The sequence below is a fragment of the Lepus europaeus genome, chromosome 9, assembly GCF_033115175.1.
Source record: "Lepus europaeus isolate LE1 chromosome 9, mLepTim1.pri, whole genome shotgun sequence".
Lineage (NCBI taxonomy): Eukaryota > Metazoa > Chordata > Mammalia > Lagomorpha > Leporidae > Lepus > Lepus europaeus.
This window is the reverse complement of record NC_084835.1, coordinates 41,039,682-41,058,919: the sequence shown is the minus strand read 5'-3', so window position 1 is coordinate 41,058,919 and position 19,238 is coordinate 41,039,682. Positions and strand designations below refer to the sequence as shown.

Here is a 19,238-nt window from a genome sequence, read left to right as displayed (position 1 = left end):
GGGACTTCCAGATTCAGCTCTGAAAATTTTAACATCTTGAATGTCATCACTCCCAACTTTGCAAGAAAAAGCTATTCAAATTAAAAATCAGTGACTTAGAAAGTAGGTTGCAGGACACACAATCACCCTAAAATGTGGAGTTCAAGAGAACCCAGAAAGTCAGTCAGGATCTGCTTCCCTGGACCAGAAGTAGCTAGGGCCTAAACTAGTAAGAATATTTTGATCACTGCTGAGAGCTGAGTGTGGACTCCTACAAAAATGCAACCATGAAACAAACCACCAGCATGGACCACTTCTATCAGTTTTACATGGAACTCAAGTAGCACAGAGAAGTGGGTGGAAGTGCAACCCCAGATTTAATCCCAGGTGAACCCTTCATTAGTTAGATGATCTTCAGGAATTCAGTTGGTCTTTGTGTTTCCTATGTGATAGAACAGAGATAATGGCACAAGTCTTACCACTTTTCTGGCCTCAGTGAAAATTCCTTTCTTCCTACAAACATTTACCAAGTGTCTAATTGAGTGCCAGGTATGTTGATCTGACGTTCAGTGGAGAGTAAAACAAATTCCTTGACTTCACGGAGCTTACATTTCATTAGGGGAAGAAATATAAAAGGACTTCAAAAAGTTCATGGAAAATGGAATTAAAGAAATTTATTTTGGTGCCAAGATATTTGAAATCTATGCAGAGGTTTTTTGTTTTGTTTTGTTTTTTTTTAAACAATACACATTTTCCATGAACTTTTTGAAGACTCCTTGTATATAAAAAATAAAGCAGAAAATGATAGATGGTAAGGGTAGGGGAGAGGATCAGATTCTTTTACATAAAGTGATCTGGGAAGGCTCTCTAGTGAGATGACTTTTTAAGACTTAAATAAAGTGAGTCATCAGGGCTTCTCTGGCCAAAGACATACAAAGAGCAAAGACCCTGATGCTGGAAGCACACTTGGTATGACTGAGGAACAAGATCAGTGTGGCTGATGAGAGAGAAAGCAGGGGAGAGGGTGGCAACAGGTCTAGGAGATGGAGCTGGGGGTGCACATCAGGTAACAATCTGGCTCTCGTTTGAGGGAAGGTGGTAAGTTGCTGGAGGGGTCCGAGCTGAAGGGGGAGAGGATCTCCCACTTTTACTGGAGCACTATGACTACTGTGTAGAGAAAACAGGTAACATGGAGTCAAGGGTGATGAGCAGGAAGACCAGTTCAGTGGCAATTACATTAAGGCACACAACATAGGCTAGCTTAGGAATGCGCCTTTAGTCTAGCAATTAAGACACCAAGTAAGATGCCAGTGTTCCCACATGAGAGCATATGGGTTCAGTTCCTGGCTCCAGCTCCTGATATTAGCTTCCTGCTAACGCAGACCCTGGGAGAAAGTGATGATGGCTTAAGAAACTGAATTCCTGCCACCAAAGGGGAAGGCCAGGATTGAGTTCCGGCTCCCAGCTTCAGCCTTTATCCAGCCTGCTGTTGTTGGCATGTGGGGACTGAACCAGTCGATAGCTCTATCTCTAAGATAACTAAACTTTTTTAAAGATTTATTTGAAAGTTAGAGTTAAAGTGAGAAGAGACAGACAGACGGAGAGAAATCTTCCATTCACTGGTTCATTTCCTAAATGGCCAGAGCGGGGCCAATTTGAAGTCAAGAGCCAGGAGTTTCTTCCAGGCCTTCCATATGGGTGTCAGAGGCCCAAGCACTTGAACCATCCTCTGCTGCTTTCCCAGTCACATTAGCAGGGAACAGGATTGGAAGTTGAGCAGCGGAGAGTTGAACCAGTGCCTTATGGGATGTCAGCACTGCAGGTGGTGGCTTCACCCACTATGCCACAGCACTGGCCCCAGTAAGTAAATTTCTTTAAAAAAGATAGACTAACTTAGACCAGAGTGACAGTGCAATATAGTACATGGTCCAGGTCTGGGCATATTTTGAAGGAAGAAGCAACAGGATTTTCTGAAGGGAAATGAATTGTGTAAGTCATGGTAACATGACATTAGGCCAGAATGGACAGAACAAAAGAGTCACCAGCGTTAAGTATGCTTGCTGTTGAATTTAACGAGTATTGATACCTGTCAGTATCAAGCAGTTCATTTTCTGTCAGAGGCCAGATATTCCAATCCAATAAAAACCTCATGCCATTCTACTACAATATGCAGTATTTCACAATTTTTACCCAAGTGTAATTCTTCAAAATGCACTACAGGTCAGTTTACAACACTGCAAGTTTTCAATCAGAAAGGTTTTATTATAAGAAACAATGACATCAGGTAAAAATGCAAAAAATTGTGCAATTATGGCAAAATGTTTAAAAATATCTACACATTTGCCCCCATAGGACTACAGTACTTACTACATACCTGAGCACTGAACAATGAATGCCATGTTAAACTGTTTTCTATAGGGAATTTCTTTCCTTGCAGATCACACCCACTTTTTTTCTCTCATGCACCAATGAAATCAGCTTGATACTTGAGCATCAACTTTGTGGGAAAACAGAAAACAAGGATAGAAAATAAAAGGATACAATTTCTCCTTTCCTATAACATACTTATACCACGTCCAGTTTTCAATGTGTAAAAACATATAGGAAAGTGCTACATACATTCTTCAAATGCAAAAACAAAGTTAAGGTGGGACTGGCATATGTTAGACCTACATTTTAATTCTGCAGTACCCATTGTGCCTTTTACTTATATTATTGTCATACTATGAAAATGGACCTTAAACATCTAATCATAAACTCACACATATTACTAATATTAATCTTCTAGGACCTCTTCGGAAACCATTTAAAAAGTGGCAAAATATCCCAGCTAAAGAATGTAAACCAAATCCTCATACAAAATTCAATATATATTCTACTCCTGTAGTAAATCCTAAGCCTTGGCTTTAACACACTATAATTAGGTTATACCCTCAATATAAATTGTTATAGCAAAGGGATCAACTATTGTGCAGATCAACAGAATAAATCAACTGCAGAATTAACCACAGCATGTTGTTCTTATATATCATACAGCACACGTACGTTACTAACTCAAAGTTCTATGTCATGTTTTCAAGTAATACATTTTTCTAAATACAGAAGATTGTCAAAAAGCGGCAGGAAATCTGATATTCAACAAAGCTTTCAAAAATAAATTACATGAACATCTCTTGCAAAAATTGGTTGTGTTTTTTTTTTCTCCCCTCAACAATGTAAAACTATAAAGAATGATTCAGAAACTCACACAAATAACCCCAAACAACATGAAGATACAAAGAACAGGAGAAGATAAAGAAAAATTGCCAAGGTAACAATATTGGTTAACAAAGTTTATACAGAGAGTACAAGACATACTATCCAGGCCAGTAAGAAGAAATCACATATCTAAGCATTCTAAGACTAGATTTTAAAATGTTAATTCTAGAAATGCTGTCCACTTTAACTTCTGCTTCAGAAAACATTTCCTACTTGTAGAGGTCTATGTAAAACAGTTTGGAAAGTTTCTGAAAAATGAGGTATGTGATGTAAAGAGGCAATGTTTCAAATTTGTTTCACAGTATCACATTACAGTTTGTGCAAGATCTTTTCTTAATATAAACCACCCCAGTATGCTTTCTTTAAGAAAAGAAAAGTGTCCTGATTGAGGACAGATTCTGGGTTATACTTAAATCCTTTACTGATTCTAGGCATTATAAAAAAAATAAGTTACTGATCCAAATATATAGATACACAAATGAATTGGTTTATCCTTCAGGTTAATATCCCTAATTGACTTAGAAATTCATCTATTACTTTTCAATCACTCTTTTCCTTCTCAGTCACTTTCCGCTAGAATAAGTATTTCAACATAAAAGTAATCATCACTGTTTAGTACAAAAATGAAAAAAAAAAAAAAAAAACCATGAGGTTTTAACTAGAATATCAAACTCACAAACCATTAAATTAGACCACTGTTGGAGTTTTATGTTTCTGGAAAACAGACCATCAAAGTAGGTGTAAAACTTCACATTATGCTCTGTGCAGAAGAGAAGTTAAGTTACCTTTCATTGTACCAATAATGATTGGACAGGTAGACGATGGAAAGGGAAGTCGGGCATGGCCCATGTTAGTGCAAACTGTGTATAATGTTCTTACTATTCTAATATTAAGTCCAGTTAGACCAATAGTTGGCCATATCTTACTATCACATTAAGTAGAGAATCCTGTGAAATCACAAGAGTTCAACAGCTAAATCACTACATCCAAGGAACTAACATACCAATTTGAAAGATAATCGTAGGCTCAGACCATTTGAATCTATCCAGCTATACACATGAATTAGCTATACTAGCACCAGCCACCTGTGAATTCAAGCCCTTTTCGGGATTTTTAAAAATGAGACAGTGTTAGCACTTGAAAAAGTTATCGACAGAAAACTGCCATTCTAAAACTTCAGCTTAACTTAAAATTACATGGGAAATATGAAACAATCAGACTAAAAACTTTCTCAGACTGATTTGTTTTTCCATCTACTCTATTAACAGAACACATTTAAATCTCAGGACATCTGAAAACAGTACACAAAAATATATATATGTAAATATATATAAATATTATGAATGAGGATCTAAATTAGTGCTTCTCTGTGTTAGAGAGATCACAGCTAAAGTAAAGTCCTAGTGATATTGCCTCAGATTGTTACCCGTATTTAAAATAAAAAGTCATGTCAAACTAGTTTGGATGTCTCTACTCAGTAATACCCCAACTACTCTTATAAGAGTGCATAGTTGTCATAATTCATCTGGTATCTCAAATTACTGTTTCCCACAAAAGTCAAAAATGATGTGATCACTTTCATGCCAGGAAAAAAAAATGCTGATAATTGCACTTTGTTACCTTTTCCTTACTGAAATGAAAATCTCACAAGGATAAAAGCAAATCTCTACTACACTGTAATCTTAAAGAGCACCCATTTCTTTCTTAATTATTGACAGCACTTCCTAAGACAATGTTCCTAAGTATGAGATGCCAGTGATGCACTAAGGCCTGCTACTCATTAAAGTACTTTCTGAAGACACTGAGGATAGAGTTTAGCAACTGCACATTCAAAATGCCGGCCAAGGTCCCAGAGCCGATCTGGGGTCTCATAGACTTTCATCCATTGGTCAGCAATGTCATCATATTGATAAAGCGAATTTTTTCTGCTGGTTCTGAAGACATGTTCTTCAACGGTCACTTGAGTAGCTCGAACAAATAAATGGAGTTTATTCTGGAAAAGTACCAGCTTAAGGTATGGATTTATAGACTGATCACATGGAAAGTCTTTCTTACGAGTCCATTTATTTAGCTCAATATCGTAGGCTTCTACAGTAAACATACGTTGATGATTTCCACAGGTTCCAGCTATGTAGTAGATAGAGTCCTTGTATACAGCTGCTAAGCCCTGGATTCTAGGCACAGTCATGGGTGTTAAAAAACCCCAGTAGTCTTTTTGAGGCTCATAGAAGAGGAAAAATTCTCCTAAAAAAAAAAAAAACCAACAAGAATATATACATTTATTTTTTTTGCTGAATGTTGATAATTCCAATACCAAAGAGTATAATTCTTCAAATAGTTCACTTCTAAAATAAACACTAAACAAGTTTAAATTGGGGAGGTATATCTAAGAAGTTACTCTGGCTTAATGGCAGAATAAGAGTTAAGAGCTTGGTTCCGTTTGTTCTATCCAACTGTGTGTTATGGAAAATTTATTTTAAGCCAGCTCTAAAAAAGCATTATTACCACTGGTCAGTCAGTAAGGAAAGTTCATACATAAAACTTCATCATGAATAAGCCACTATAAATTTGTGTGCTAATTATTAGAAGACAGCACATAAAACTGTTCATTCAAATCATGTACCTATGGATCACAGATGTGTTTACCTAAGTGTGGCTATAATGCAAAGATTCCATAGGATAAAACACGGCTTTAATAAAATAGCAAACACACAGAATTTATGAAATGGATTTCAGTCAGTTTCTATTCTAAGCTAACAATAAAAGGTTATGTTGAGTCACATTATCAATACAAGGGTACTTCAAAAGCCTAAATAAAAACGTAATTAAAGGGTTATTTGGGGGCAAAAAGTTTTTGAAAAGCATGCACAATTTTTTCATAATATGCATTTTATATGGATTTTGATGCATGGATTTCAAACATTTTTTATACCAAAATGATTGCTTATCTTTAATTCCATTTCCCCTTATATGAAAAAGTAGCTAAAAGGATTAAAACAGTGATAATTTACAAGAGTTTTGCTAGTTGTAACATTTGTATAAAAGTTTTGTAATAAAAATCCGATCCTTTTATGAACGATTAAATCATATTTCTATAGTCAAAGTTAGAACATAAGATTCCATCTACATGTGTCATGTTTATTTATGTAAAGAAGTTTTGTTTAGATTAGAAATACCTGATTCTTTTTTTTTTTTATCCTTTTTAGTATTTTTGTTGTTGTTGTTGTTGTTGAAATACCTGATTCTTAATTGAGCTTCCCCTTAAAGCGTTCTAAACCAGGGTTACTCTTATTTACAAATTCAACTGTGTATTTAATAATTGTAACAGTTCAGAGTTGGGTGTGGTGGCACAGGGGGTTAAATCACTGCTTGAGATGCTGGTATCCTACTTAGGGGTGCCACTTCGAGCCTGGGCTACTCAGCTTGGGAGATATTGGAAAATGGCCCAAGCACTTGGGTTCCCACCACCTATGCAGGAGACCATGATGAACTCTCCTGATTGCTGGATATGACCTGGCCCAGCCTTAGCTGTTGCAGAGATTTGGGGAGTAAGCCAGCAAATGGAAAAATCCATCAATCTCCCTGTTTCTCTCTCACTGTGCCTTTCAATAAATAAGTAAATAAATAAACCTTTAAAAAATAATAGTGATTATATTCACTTCAACTTTAAATAGTTTAAGCCCCAGCTTTTGCTTGTGCATCACTGGCCCTTACTAAAGACTTATAAAGGGTTTCTTCATAAAGAAGATAGCAATGAATACCTTATAATGTGTGTCACTTCTCTACAATTTTTTTTTTAAAGATTTATCTATTATTTGAAATTCAGAGAGACACAGAGATCTTCTGTTCACTGGTTCACTCCCCAGATGGCAGCAATGGCCAGGACTGGGCCAGGCCAAAGCCAGAAGCTTCATTTGGGTTTCCTACATGGGTGGCAGCGGCCCAACCACTTGGACCATCTTTTGCTGCTTTTCCTAGGCCATTAGCAGGAAGCTGGATGGGAAGTGGAGCAGCCAGGACAAAAATCTGGCACCCATAAAGGATGCTATAGTCACAGGTGGCATCTTTACTGCTATGCTACAACACCGGCCCTCCTCTATGAATTTTTTTGGAAAACAAAGATGATATACACACAAAAAAGCTGATTTTAAAATGTAAAGTCCTTTTTTAAAAAACTAAAGCTACTGATATGCAATTAAGAAAACTCTTAGGGCTTCAGATTCCTTTTACATAAAACATAAGCTCAGATTAAATGATGCTCATCCCGGTCCAGAAATTTCTATTAAGTCATTGCTATTTTGTTTTAGTATCTGCATTAACACTCAACTTTTACATTTTAAGTAGGAGTCTTAAAAAATTAAGTCTATGTCTATCAACTAACTGGTTAGCCAGTGAGACAGACATATATACAGAGTTTCATTATACTGAAGGATATAATCTATCCAATCATACTGAACGGATTATATATTCATTCTTATATCCCATTTTTGGGTAAGCCCAACAAACGCAAATCATTTCATGCTTCTAATTAACTAAAATGGAAAAGACTACTCCTTTTGGAGAATTAATTTGATGCTGAACTTAAAACAAATGGGCTCAGGAATTTATAAGAAATGTCACAGGATGAAAGAAAAGTGTCATTTTAAAAGAAAAACAATGGGATGAGAGCTTTAAAAGCATGTGTATCTTCATAGAAGCTTCCTTTTCCCTTGTTTTATTAAAGTAGTACTGCAAAGAAAACATATGTAAGAAAAATAAGAGGAAAAATGTGCATATTATCTACATTGCATTCAACATTCAAGTAACTAAATTTTATAAAATATCAAAATGAAAATATTATTTATCACAAATCGGAATCTTGGATCAAATGTCTTATTTATTGTCACCCAGTCACTCTAGTCTACTGTTTCTTTCCAATAGTACTGGTCCTCTAAAGTTTAAAAAAAAGAAAAAAAAGCTAGGGATATGAAATAGTTCCTTCTTTATAAAATGGTAAAAGTAAGAAAAAGACATCAAGTTGATTATTCTAGTTAGTTATGTAGAAAGAAGCAATGTAAACCATAGTGAAATTAAAATCTAAAGACTAATTGCAAATTCTTCATAATTAAGTTTCCTAATATGCAGTCAAAAGGCTTACACAAAACCACTTGGAAACTGATAGTATAACTTTAGCTAATATGCTGTTCTTTTTTTCTCTTAAACTAATTTAGTGAGCTCTATAAAAAAGCAGTTGCTACATCTCCTCTTGATTATATGTATACTACGAAAGAGCACAAATAGTCATGTCAACTGTGCCTTACTGGTTAGTCTTGAAAAACTGCTTTGAGATAGTTTTTGCCAAAATGCCAAACTAGTACTTATTAAAGAGTGTTTTCAAAAAATATTTATCCTGCAAATCAAAACAAGAACATAAAAATCTTATAGGATCATTTTATTAACTTAAAATTACTTGCCCTTTTTAATTCCCAAGTTTATTTTCTTTAGAGGTCCCTTATAGAATAGGCTGTTTCAACAAGTGGTTCGTGGTAAGAAAGCAGATGTATTCTTCAATTAACAGGAACTAATAATTGCTTCATTCAGTACAACTCAGCAGACCACACCTCGAGTTGCTTTACCCTCCTCAACTCACCCCCAATCCCCAAATAACTAAATCATTTAGGTACCTACCCTGTAAAACATAGATCTTCTCTTTGTACTCCACAGCATTATGGAATTCCATAGCAACTGGCATTGCACACACAGTTGTCCAACAATTCTCTCTGCTGTCGTAGCACTCCACAGATTTCAGCGAGTTTCTCCCGTCACCCTCATAAACACGACCTCCAATCGCATACATTTTACCACAGCAGTACACTAGTTTGCAGCCTATTCTGGCTCGAAGCAAGGATGGTTTGGATAGCCATCTGTTGGTGGAATGGTCATACATCCAGAAATCGTTTTCTGCCTTATGGTCAATAGAGACCTCACTGCTACTTGGCCTATACCCTCCTGCAATGTAAATGTCATTATCTGGTGATACAAGGATCCCCACTTCTCTCAGGTCATTTGGTGGTTTGCATAGTTTAAACACCCTTCCTGTGAATATATCTAGACAAGGCACTGTTTGCTTCTTTCCTGAGTGTTTGTGGGCAGCATCAAAACAGATGATCATCTCAGAAGCAGTCATTCCAAGCCTCTGTGCACAGCCATTGGTGCTGGATGGTCCCTTTTCTACACAGCTTTTGGCGATAGCCTGTGCAAACTGAGGTGGAATTTTCTCTATAAAGGTATCTTCCATTAGAGGAAAACGTATGCATTTGGCAAAAATTTCAGGAAGGTGCACTTCTCTCTCATTCTGTTCATGTTCAAACCACCGTATAATGCTCTCATAAACATGCTCTTCGCGGTCTACATTTAAGTCATCACTGTCTAGTATACTTATCAGTTGGTCTTTTGTCAACTGGAGAAACTCTTGTTCCTTGGTGACACACAGAAACTTCTTACGAATGTATTCTTTAGAGCGATCACCAAGTTCCTGATGTCCATAATGATCAGCAAAGATAAAGACCCCAATAGAATTTTGTGGGTCCAAATGACTGATCATATACTTCGCACACTGGTCTTGGATGGAAGGGATCTGGAAGATGCTCGCTGCAGTGAACAAGGCTTGAACATTGGCCTCTGTCAGCATAATTCTGGAGGTGTAGGCATAGTTCAACACTAAATCCATCGATTCAGCTTCAACACCAACTATTCGAACTTCTTTTTGAGTAGTTTCTGTAAGGCCGCTAGTGAACATGGATCTAAGAAGAAAAGAGGGCCCAGTATTTTATGTTTGCTACAAGTAATTATTATGACAAAATTTTGAAAGTATAAAGTTACCACAAAGACAAGCTTCACGGACTAAATTCCCTGATACTCTTTAACAGAGATAACAACTGATAATCTAGCAGAAAGATTTAGTGTTGCTCATCTTAAAAAGCCTATTCTGAGGACTAGCCCACTTTGTGGCAACTAGGAAGAAAAGAAGAGTATACCTAAATAAAGCAAGCCAAAAGGTGACAGGGCATATTCCAGGTCACTTAATTGCCCTTAGAGTCTCCATCCAGGCTTCTTGTCAAGTTGTCCTGGGGACATGAGATCTTAAATCACTATGCCAGCCAGAAAGTTTAAGAATACCTAAAAGGGTGTGGGGTGGCAGTATGATACATTAATTAGCATACAAAGAGACAGTGTAATACAATTTTCTCATGTCCCAGTGGAAATGACAAGGCAACCTGTGCCCAAAACATAACTCCAAAAATTTCTTCTTAGAAAAAAAACAAGATGTTCTTCAAAAGTACATATTCTCTACCTACTCGTTTTTTAAAAATATTGTTTGAATGCTTCCTTAATTACTACAAAGATTATAATCGTCACCCATCAACATTTTAAAAATCTTTATTTGAAAAGATACATTTCAATTTCTAATAACTATTTTACCTATTAATATCAACATTAATAAATGAAGTCTTCAAAAAGTTCATGAAAAATAGGCATTATGAAAACTATGCAGGGATTTAAAAATATTACACCAAAATAAGCTTTTCAATTCTATTTTTCCACAAATTCTATGAAGTGCCTCATAAAGATTACAAGAGAGTTAATATACCTTCTTCTACAGAGAGCCTAACTGATTATTTAGAGGTAACAGTTTCTTAAAATTCCAAACTTTTGCCTTTGAACAAACTTTTTATTTAATTAAAATGTTGATGTATTTATGGGACTTTCTTGACTAAAATACTACACAGCCAAAAATATGGCTTTTTATTTAAGTATTAGTCATTTACAAACAAGATTTACCATTGTTTCCCTCCTTTAAGATTTCCTTTTAGGCTACTCTTTTTTTTTTTAAAGATTTAATTTATTTGAGAGGTAGAGTTAGGGACAAAAAGAGGGAGAGACAGAGAGAAAGGTATTCCATCTGCTCGTTCACTCCCCAAATGGCCACAACAGCAGGAGCTGGGCCAATCTAAAATCAGGAGCTTCTTCCAGGTCTCCCATGTGGGTGCAGGGGCCCAAGCACTTGGATCATCTTCTACTGCTCTCCTATGCCAAAGCAGACAGATGGATGGAAAAAAAGAGCAACCTGGAACACGAACTGGCCTCCACAGAAGATGCCGGCACCTCAAGCAGAGACTTAGCCTACCTCAACACAGGACTGGTACCTTAAAAAAACTTTTGATTGAATTTTTATGTTTAAGAGTGGACAAGGGGCCAGGGCTGTGGGATAGTAGGCTAAGTCTTCACCTGCTGCACCAGCATCCCATATGGCCTCCAGTTCTTATCCCCTCTGCTCCTCTTCCTATCCAGCTCTCTGCTGGGAAAGCAATGGAAGATGGCCCGAGTACTTGGGTCCCCTTGCCCGCATCGGAAACCTGGAAGAAGCTCCTGGCTCCTGGCTTTGAATCGACTCAGTTGTAGCCATTGCGGATGGAAGATATCTCACTCTGTCTCTCCCTCTGTCTCTCAAATAAATAAATAAATCCTTTAAAAGAAAAAAATTTTTAAAGCCACTTGAAGAAAGGGCTATGTGCTTTGTATTTTTATTTTCAAGGTCTAGAATGTTTAGTAACTATTTGCTGAAGAAATTGACCAACATTGGAAATAGAATTGATTATTGAAGTCCAGACTCCTCCCACTTTAAATGATATTGTGAAATTTATCCTTAAATGGGAAGAGTTCCATTCACTTTTAAAGTCTCTATTAAATATGTAAAATTAATCTTAAAATGTAGTAAAACAAACAGTGGAGGTCCAAGGAGCCAGTTTGCTGTGGTTAGTCATCTGTGAGTCCGATTTTTACTTGTACAATGTAAATTTTAGAATCACACAGGCTTCCTTTGATGACAGAAAACTAGATCTTCCTAGCTGGTTTCCATTCAGTTGCTGAAAGGCTCACCTACACAGCTACCAATTAAATAGAAAAATAAGCCCTTCATTCCGCAGAGATTAACTCCCAAAGGAGAACATAGCACGTATTCCTTTATCATAGCAACTCCTGAAAGCCCAGCAGGAGAGCTGATGCTTGGTGAGTTGTGCACAGTTCTCAAAGGTTCTTTATGTGAATTCTATGCAAAACAGAGCATCTCCTCACAGGAAATGCTAAGAGGCAAAACAATCATAGGGGACCACAAAACACTACTGCCAGATTTCTAGCTATTCTAATGTTTCTACCAGTGATGCAAGACCTAGAAATTATTAAGTATGGGGCCTGCACCATGGCTCACTAGGTTAATCCTCCGCCTGCGGCGCAGGCATCCCATATGGGCGCCAGGTTCTAGTCCCGGTCGCTCCTCTTCCGGTCCAGCTTTCTGCTGTGGCCTGGGAGAGCAATGGAGGATGGCCCAAGTCCTTGGGCCCTGTACCCACATGGGAGACCAGGAGAAGCACCTGGCTCCTGGATCAGCGCAGCACCGGCCGTAGCGGCCATCTGGGGGTGAACCAATGGAAGGAAGACCTTTCTCTCTGTCTTTCTCTCTGTCTATAACTCTACCTGTCAAATAAAAAAAAAATTTTTTTAATGAAAAAAAAAAATGTGTGACTTTCTAGATCCCACATAAGGAGAAACAGTGGTGGCAAAAAACTTCTGTACAGTAATCTCTAGCAAGAGCTAAGAACTTAATCCTCACATTTTCTAGCCAAATATCTTCATTTGAATGTATATATCTTATGATTAAAGTTTTCTAACTATTTTTTTTAACTTCTTGGAAATTAGGAAAATCTATTGTAGCATATTTCTTTTAAAGTACTTTGTCTTTGAAACTAATTTTAATTCAATTTATTTAAATGATGTAATCTAGAGTATAAAATTTCAGTAAGATACAAACATTTTCACTTTGAAGTTTTGTTTACTTTTTGCTTTCAATTCTAATACATAAATAAGATTTCTTGAAACGCAACTGTAAAGAGGACCCATTCTACCCACTCAAGTTCCTCAGGAGTCCCACAGTGACTAACAAGCCTGGTTCTAGAATCAAATCCAGCCTCTGCCATTCAACAGTCAAATGATTCAGACAGATCAGGGAACCTCATTGGCCCTCAGTTTACTGATCTGTAAAATGGGACTAACAATTGTGCAGAGCTGAGATTACAAAAATTACTGAAGGCACACATGTAAAGAAAAGCTTGGTAAGTAGTAACTGCAACCCACGTAACCCCTACTCTCAAGTAGGGTGTTCAAAAAGATCATGGAAAATGCACAACAGCTAACAAGTGCATCTCAGAATCACTAAAATAAAGTTACCTTTTAATTGCATTTTCCCGTGAACTTTTTTACGTATACACATTTAAAACAAAAATGACTTAACTCTATCTAATACATAGCCAGGGCAACTGAACATTACTAGTAGTCTCCATTACCAGGACAAACTTTGTAGCTTGCATATACGTAAGTTTTACTTTTTTTCCTCTGGCTCACTGTCTTGTAATGATAAATACTTAGTAGTCCAGCGGCCTACTGCTGGCAAGTCTAAATGGTTATATCAGAAGTATCAGTCGGAAGTAACTATATTTAACCCAGTATTCTGAGAAAGAGGAACCAGAAACTACAACCTGGAACATTACAGTATGTGCCCTATAAAAGGGTAAGTACCTTCAAAAGGAAAAAGCACGTTCAGAGTGGCTGAGAAGATGATGTTATTGTTATTAAGGTACCACTTTTGAAAACTAAAAGGCCTAAAAAGTGAGCACTTGAAACAAAAGGAGTAAAACTCAGGTAGGAAACTGCCTTTTTCACTACTTTTATCTTAAGGTATGAAGTTACTTTTCAAACCTAAAAGCTTTAAATTTTACTTTTCAAAGATTAATATAAATGAAAACCCAGTATAAAAACATCTGGAAATATTTCATTGTTATTCCATTCCATTTAGCCCCATAGTATTAAAACAATCTGTTCAACAGGAGTTGGTTTTCAAACAAACAGGCTACCGTGTTTTAAACTCTAATATACATCATGATTAACTTTTTGGAACAAATTTCTACATCAGCGCTGTCCAATAAAACGTTTAACAAAACTGTCCCATAATAGTTTAAGTGGAACTGTTGACTATTCCTCTTCCCAATATAGCATCTACTAACTCCACGGGGCTACCCAGTATTTGAAACGTGTTTACCGCCCACAGGGAATTAATTTTTTTTTAATTTAATTTAAAATAATTTAAGTGTAAATGGCTCTGTGAGGCCAGGGGCTGCCACAGACTTTCTGCTCGTTTACATAAACACAGGTTCGGTAACTTACAAACCAACTGGCTGAACTCTAGAAGAATCCCTCAAGTCAAAAACACGGGTTCGCAAGGCCTGCTGCCTGTTCTCATTGGCTGCTTTCCAAGGGGACGGCCCTGAGGGGCACGGGGGCCTGGGGCCGGAGTCGTGGAGGTTTCTACCGTCGTCATACCTGAAGTAAGGGCTGATCGCCGCAAGGACGTTTCTATGACAGGAAAATGTTTTCCCGTGATCCACTTCCACTATAATGTCTGTCAACTGTCCTTCATCGTACATGGTTTTGAGTTGCTTAAGAATACTGCACGCATGGAAGGGGTCCATGGCATCGCTGGCTGAGTCTGCAGACGGAATCCCATTCGGTGTAGGGGAAGGCTTACTTAAATCTAGGAGAGAAATCACACAACCAAAAGAAGTTCGAGCCAATGACGGCGACGGCGTGTGCTGCCTTGCCTGCTCTCGCCCCCTCCTACAAAAAGTCGTCCACGGATACACACTCCCCGCCGCAGGAGACCGCGAGCGAGGGATCTGGGAGCCAGAGCGCAGCCAGCGAGCCGCCCAGCGGGGTTCAAAGGCCCGCCGGCTCCTACCGGAGCCCGGCGAGCCCGCAGCCCCGCGCTCGCCGAGGGAACGCGCCGGCAGCGGCAGCGAGGCGCCGGCGGCAGGAGCCTCCCGAGCGAATTTCGAAGGATGGCGGCCGCCGGTGCCCCCCCCACCCCCACCCTCGGCCGCCTCCCGAACAGGTCGGAGCAACGGCGGGTACCCAGCCTCCCCATCCCGGTCCGCTTGGACCGCCCACTGCCCACCACGCCATTCATCCTCCCCTCCCGAGAGCCCCCGCCACTTCTCCATCCTCCTCTCCGGCTCCTCGTTGTGACCACCTCAACTCATACCTTGTGCCTAGCGTCGGCTCGCCTCCCCTCCCTAAACACCCTCTTCACGCCGCGCTAGCCACACGCGACCCACCTGCCGACGCGGCCATTTCTCGATGGGGCCCTGGCTCTAGCTATTTAAAGAGGAAATGTCATTTCGCTTCTCGGGCTCCCGGGTTCCGGCTCTTCTAAGCTTCGCCTAGCCAATGGGGTGGCCTAAGCCTCAGGCTCCGCCCCCCACACTACTAATTCCTGGCGTGGATTGGCCACGTTGCGGACGCTTGTACGTCGGGAAATGTAGTTTTATTGCCCTCGCTCCCGCGTGGTGCGGGTCGGGCGGAGGCCCAAGCCGAGGATTTCTATTGGCTGGTTCGGGCGGAGGTGGGGAGCTGGGAGCCCGCCAGCCTGTGGCCATGGGACGCGCAGTGTCTGCCGGGAGAGGTAGTCTTCTGACTGGGGAGAGCTGTCATTCTGAGGGGCTGAGGTAGGGAAGGATTTTCGAGTGCGAATTTTCCTATTTTAGGCCTTTCTCCTGCCTTTCCTCCCCCCACCCCCTTTTTAAGCCTTTATCTTCATTCCTTAAACTTCCCGCCGAGGACAGGTTTCCGCTTTGGAGGCGAGCTCTACGTGAGGGCTGTGAAACCAGAAAAATGTGGAAATGGACAGGAGGGCTGTGGTCCAAAAATGAGAAGGAAATCTGACACCCCACCCTGAAGAAAAACATCCGGCGGCCCGAAGGCAGGCCGCCTGGAGGAGTCACCTGTGACACCCAGTTGAAATAGCATCGCCTTGGCCCTGTGCTCCGTGACCAGATTAGCCTGGTGTGGCGACAAGGGCTGCTCACGATCTTGACTTAACAAGCGCCTCGCTTCTCGTGCACCCCAGGCATCACCTTTCACTTTTAGGAGCACCTAAACACGATAGAGGGATTACAGGTCTTCCTGGTTTTGCTCCTGGGGAGATGGTGAGGTTAGGATACTAAGTCGCCTGGAATTTCCTTGGAAGAAATATTGGAGACCATGCTGAGCCTGGACCCGGGGGACCCTGACATACCCTGGCTCTCTATTTACTCCTTGTGAGACCTTAGATAAGACCCTTTAACTCTTGAGCACTTAAATACTTTATCTGTGACATGTGAATCGTTATCCATATTGGACCGTACACTACAAGTTTTTAGAAAGAAAGCAGAAATTCTTTTGTGGGCATGTTTTGGTTTATTCAAATGTTGTGTGTTTCTGGCATCTCACAGGGTGCTTGGCACGTTCTAGATGCTTAATGTTTTTAAAGATAAGTGTCAGGTGCAAAGGAGCTAACTGTGGGAATGCTAAACCTTGGAGGTGTAAGGAAGTCTTATCAGGGAATGGGATGGGCTTAATAGAGATAGAGTTAGTGCAGGTGCATGACTTTCTAACAATGAAAAGATCAAACAGTTGAACCTCTTGATAAACGATCTTGGAATTTAAGTTGTGGTTTGAGATAAAGAGAGAAAATAATGAAAAACAATTCAGTCTGTTCCCTGGGTATACTGAGAAAGTTAGAGTTCAAAGAAGTACAATCCCATGCAAATTAACAAAAAAGCAGTGGTTCCCTGAGACTGGGGTTTATGGACATCCATATGGGTTAGTATTTCCTGCACAGCTCTGCATAGAAAAAATTGATTTAAATTTTGTTATTCAGAATCTTAAAGTTCCATTTTTATGAGCTTAATTTATTAAAATAGTGCTGTTTTTGTTCACACCACCTTTGGTGGTATAAAGAAAACAATGGCATCAACCCTTAGGATTGTCAGATTTAGCAAATAAATATAGAGTATGAATTACTTGGGACATATTTAAACTAAAATATCAATGATTGGTTATATGGAATTCTTTTTTTTTTTTTTTTTTTTGACAGGCAGAGTGGACAGTGAGAGAGAGACAGAGAGAAAGGTCTTCCTGTTGCCATTGGTTCACCCTCCAATGGCCGCCGCGGTAGCGCGCTGCGCCCGCGCACCGCGCTGATCCGATGGCAGGAGCCAGGTGCTTCTCCTGGTCTCCCATGGGGTGCAGGGCCCAAGCACTTGGGCCATCCTCCACTGCACTCCCTGGCCACAGCAGAGAGCTGGCCTGGAAGAGGGGCAACCGGGACAGGATCGGTGCCCCGACCGGGACTAGAACCCGGTGTGCCGGCGCCGCAAGGCGGAGGATTAGCCTAGTGAGCCGCGGCGCCGGCTATATGGAATTCAAATTTAAATGAGTGTTCTGTAACCTGCTTAAATGGAGGGAGTTTTGTTAACCATGCAATCTGGTAATTTTCTCCCATACTAATCATACTCAGTATTACATTTGTGTTTACTGTTATTGGGGAGAAAAAAGCAAAATACTAACAACAGAAGGTAGAATAACAATGTACGAAGAATCTTGGTGAAGCATATATGAAAGTTCATTTCATTATTATTTCAACTGCCCTGTACATATAAATATCTTTCAAACTTAAGTTGGACTAAAATAACAAAAGCATAAGAGAACAATAAAAATTAGTAAGAGAGAATATAGAAAAGACAAAAATAGATATGGATATATATATGAGAATATTGCCAATAGAACCCTGAATATATTCTAGAATTATAAAATATAGCATTCTTACTAGAAATTTTAACAAATATTATGAATAACAACATACATTTATTTTCCTGTAATTAATAAATCTATAACTTTTAATTATATGGTACGATTAAAATTCAGAACAATTTTTAAAATTGGCCAATATTCTTTTTCCATAATTCTCACCTAATTAACCATCAGATTTGGCAGTATTCTTTGATTAATTAAAATAAAGATTTCTGATTCTTGTACCCACAAAGAGTTCGAAGTCTGGGAGCGGGTTAGAATACAAAGAACAAAAGCCAATCTAAATAGAAATAGGAAGAAATGAAGATTTATGATGACAAGATTGCCATTTATTTGACACTCAGTAGACTCCATTTTACTGTGCGGATGGCGTGATACAGTAAACCATCATCATTAAAATGTATTTTTTAAATATAGAGTAATTAGGAAGATTTTTAAATTGAACCAGTAGTCCCACAAATATTCCTTCTCAATGATCTTTAAGAACACAAAGGAGGTTCTGTGTTAGAGTTGATACTAAATAGCCAGAGGCTACAGCTTTGTTTTCAAATAGCTCTAATTTGAAATTTAATAAGATCAAACTAAATCTACTGCCAACCTGGAAAGGCAACAGCAACAGTAAATCAGTTTTCTTCTCAATGCTCTAAGCACTGTCTTGTATTCTGAAGCAACTTTCTCGTATATTCACAGTTTAAAGTAAAAATGGAAAAAACAAACTGGAATATTTGAAGAAACTATACTTAGTTCAAATTAAGCATTTGAGCTTTATTCTTTTAATATTTATTATGGAGTGCCAAAAGCAAAGAAAATTGCTATAATTACAGTTGCTTAACATTTAAATTCTTTAATTCTATAATTATGGTTGCTTTACATTTAAATTCTAGCAAAGCTGATGGATTATGAAAGCAGTACATTTGGAAAATGAAAAAATTGCACAGGAGTCTTGTTTCGTTCTGCTTCCACTTTAAGAGAATGACTTTCAGCAATTATCAGCTGCGCCCAAGCTGCTGTCAATAATAATACCACACAGTACAAAAATGATAGCACTCTAATAAAGAAGGTGTAAAAGAAAATAGAACTTCACTTCTGCAAATCGATTCTGCAGTTTTCCAATTTCCCTGCTCAGTACTGATGGAGGCTGTGAAATTGACCAGAGAGATATTAAATGAAAGTAGAGAGAGAATATTTGAGACTCTTATTTTTTAACAAATGGCATTCATATTATATTTATGCTTCTCAGCCTACAGCTCCAACCTGCTTGATACCTTCAATGTGACATTTTT

At 38.8% G+C, this 19,238-nt stretch overlaps 1 protein-coding gene across 2 annotated transcripts; it reads right to left on the bottom strand.

Annotated features, from left to right (window-relative positions):
* Window positions 1-2,194: 2,194 nt before the first annotated feature.
* KBTBD8 (kelch repeat and BTB domain containing 8) lies at window positions 2,195-15,513 on the bottom strand. Of its 2 annotated transcripts, XM_062201234.1 has the most exons (4): window positions 15,441-15,513; window positions 14,650-14,860; window positions 8,905-10,019; window positions 2,196-5,481 (listed from the first exon to the last, which is right to left on the bottom strand). In XM_062201234.1, exons 1-4 carry the CDS (start codon window positions 15,454-15,456, stop codon window positions 5,018-5,020), a joined length of 1,806 nt encoding a protein of 601 aa, XP_062057218.1. In that variant the 5' UTR covers window positions 15,457-15,513; the 3' UTR covers window positions 2,196-5,017. The 2 variants fall into 2 exon arrangements, with proteins under 2 accessions (XP_062057219.1, XP_062057218.1); XM_062201235.1 differs by lacking the exon at window positions 14,650-14,860 and having other exon boundaries at window positions 2,195-5,481; window positions 15,441-15,479.
* Between the last annotated feature and the right edge of the window lie 3,725 nt (window positions 15,514-19,238).

Coding starts and splice junctions, on each gene's coding strand:
- KBTBD8 (XM_062201234.1), bottom strand. Junction 10,020..14,649: donor GCGATCAGCCCTTACTTCAG/GTATGACGACGG, acceptor TTTTCTTCTTAG/ATCCATGTTCACTAGCGGCC. Junction 5,482..8,904: donor GAAGATCTATGTTTTACAGG/GTAGGTACCTAA, acceptor TTTTTTTTTTAG/GAGAATTTTTCCTCTTCTAT.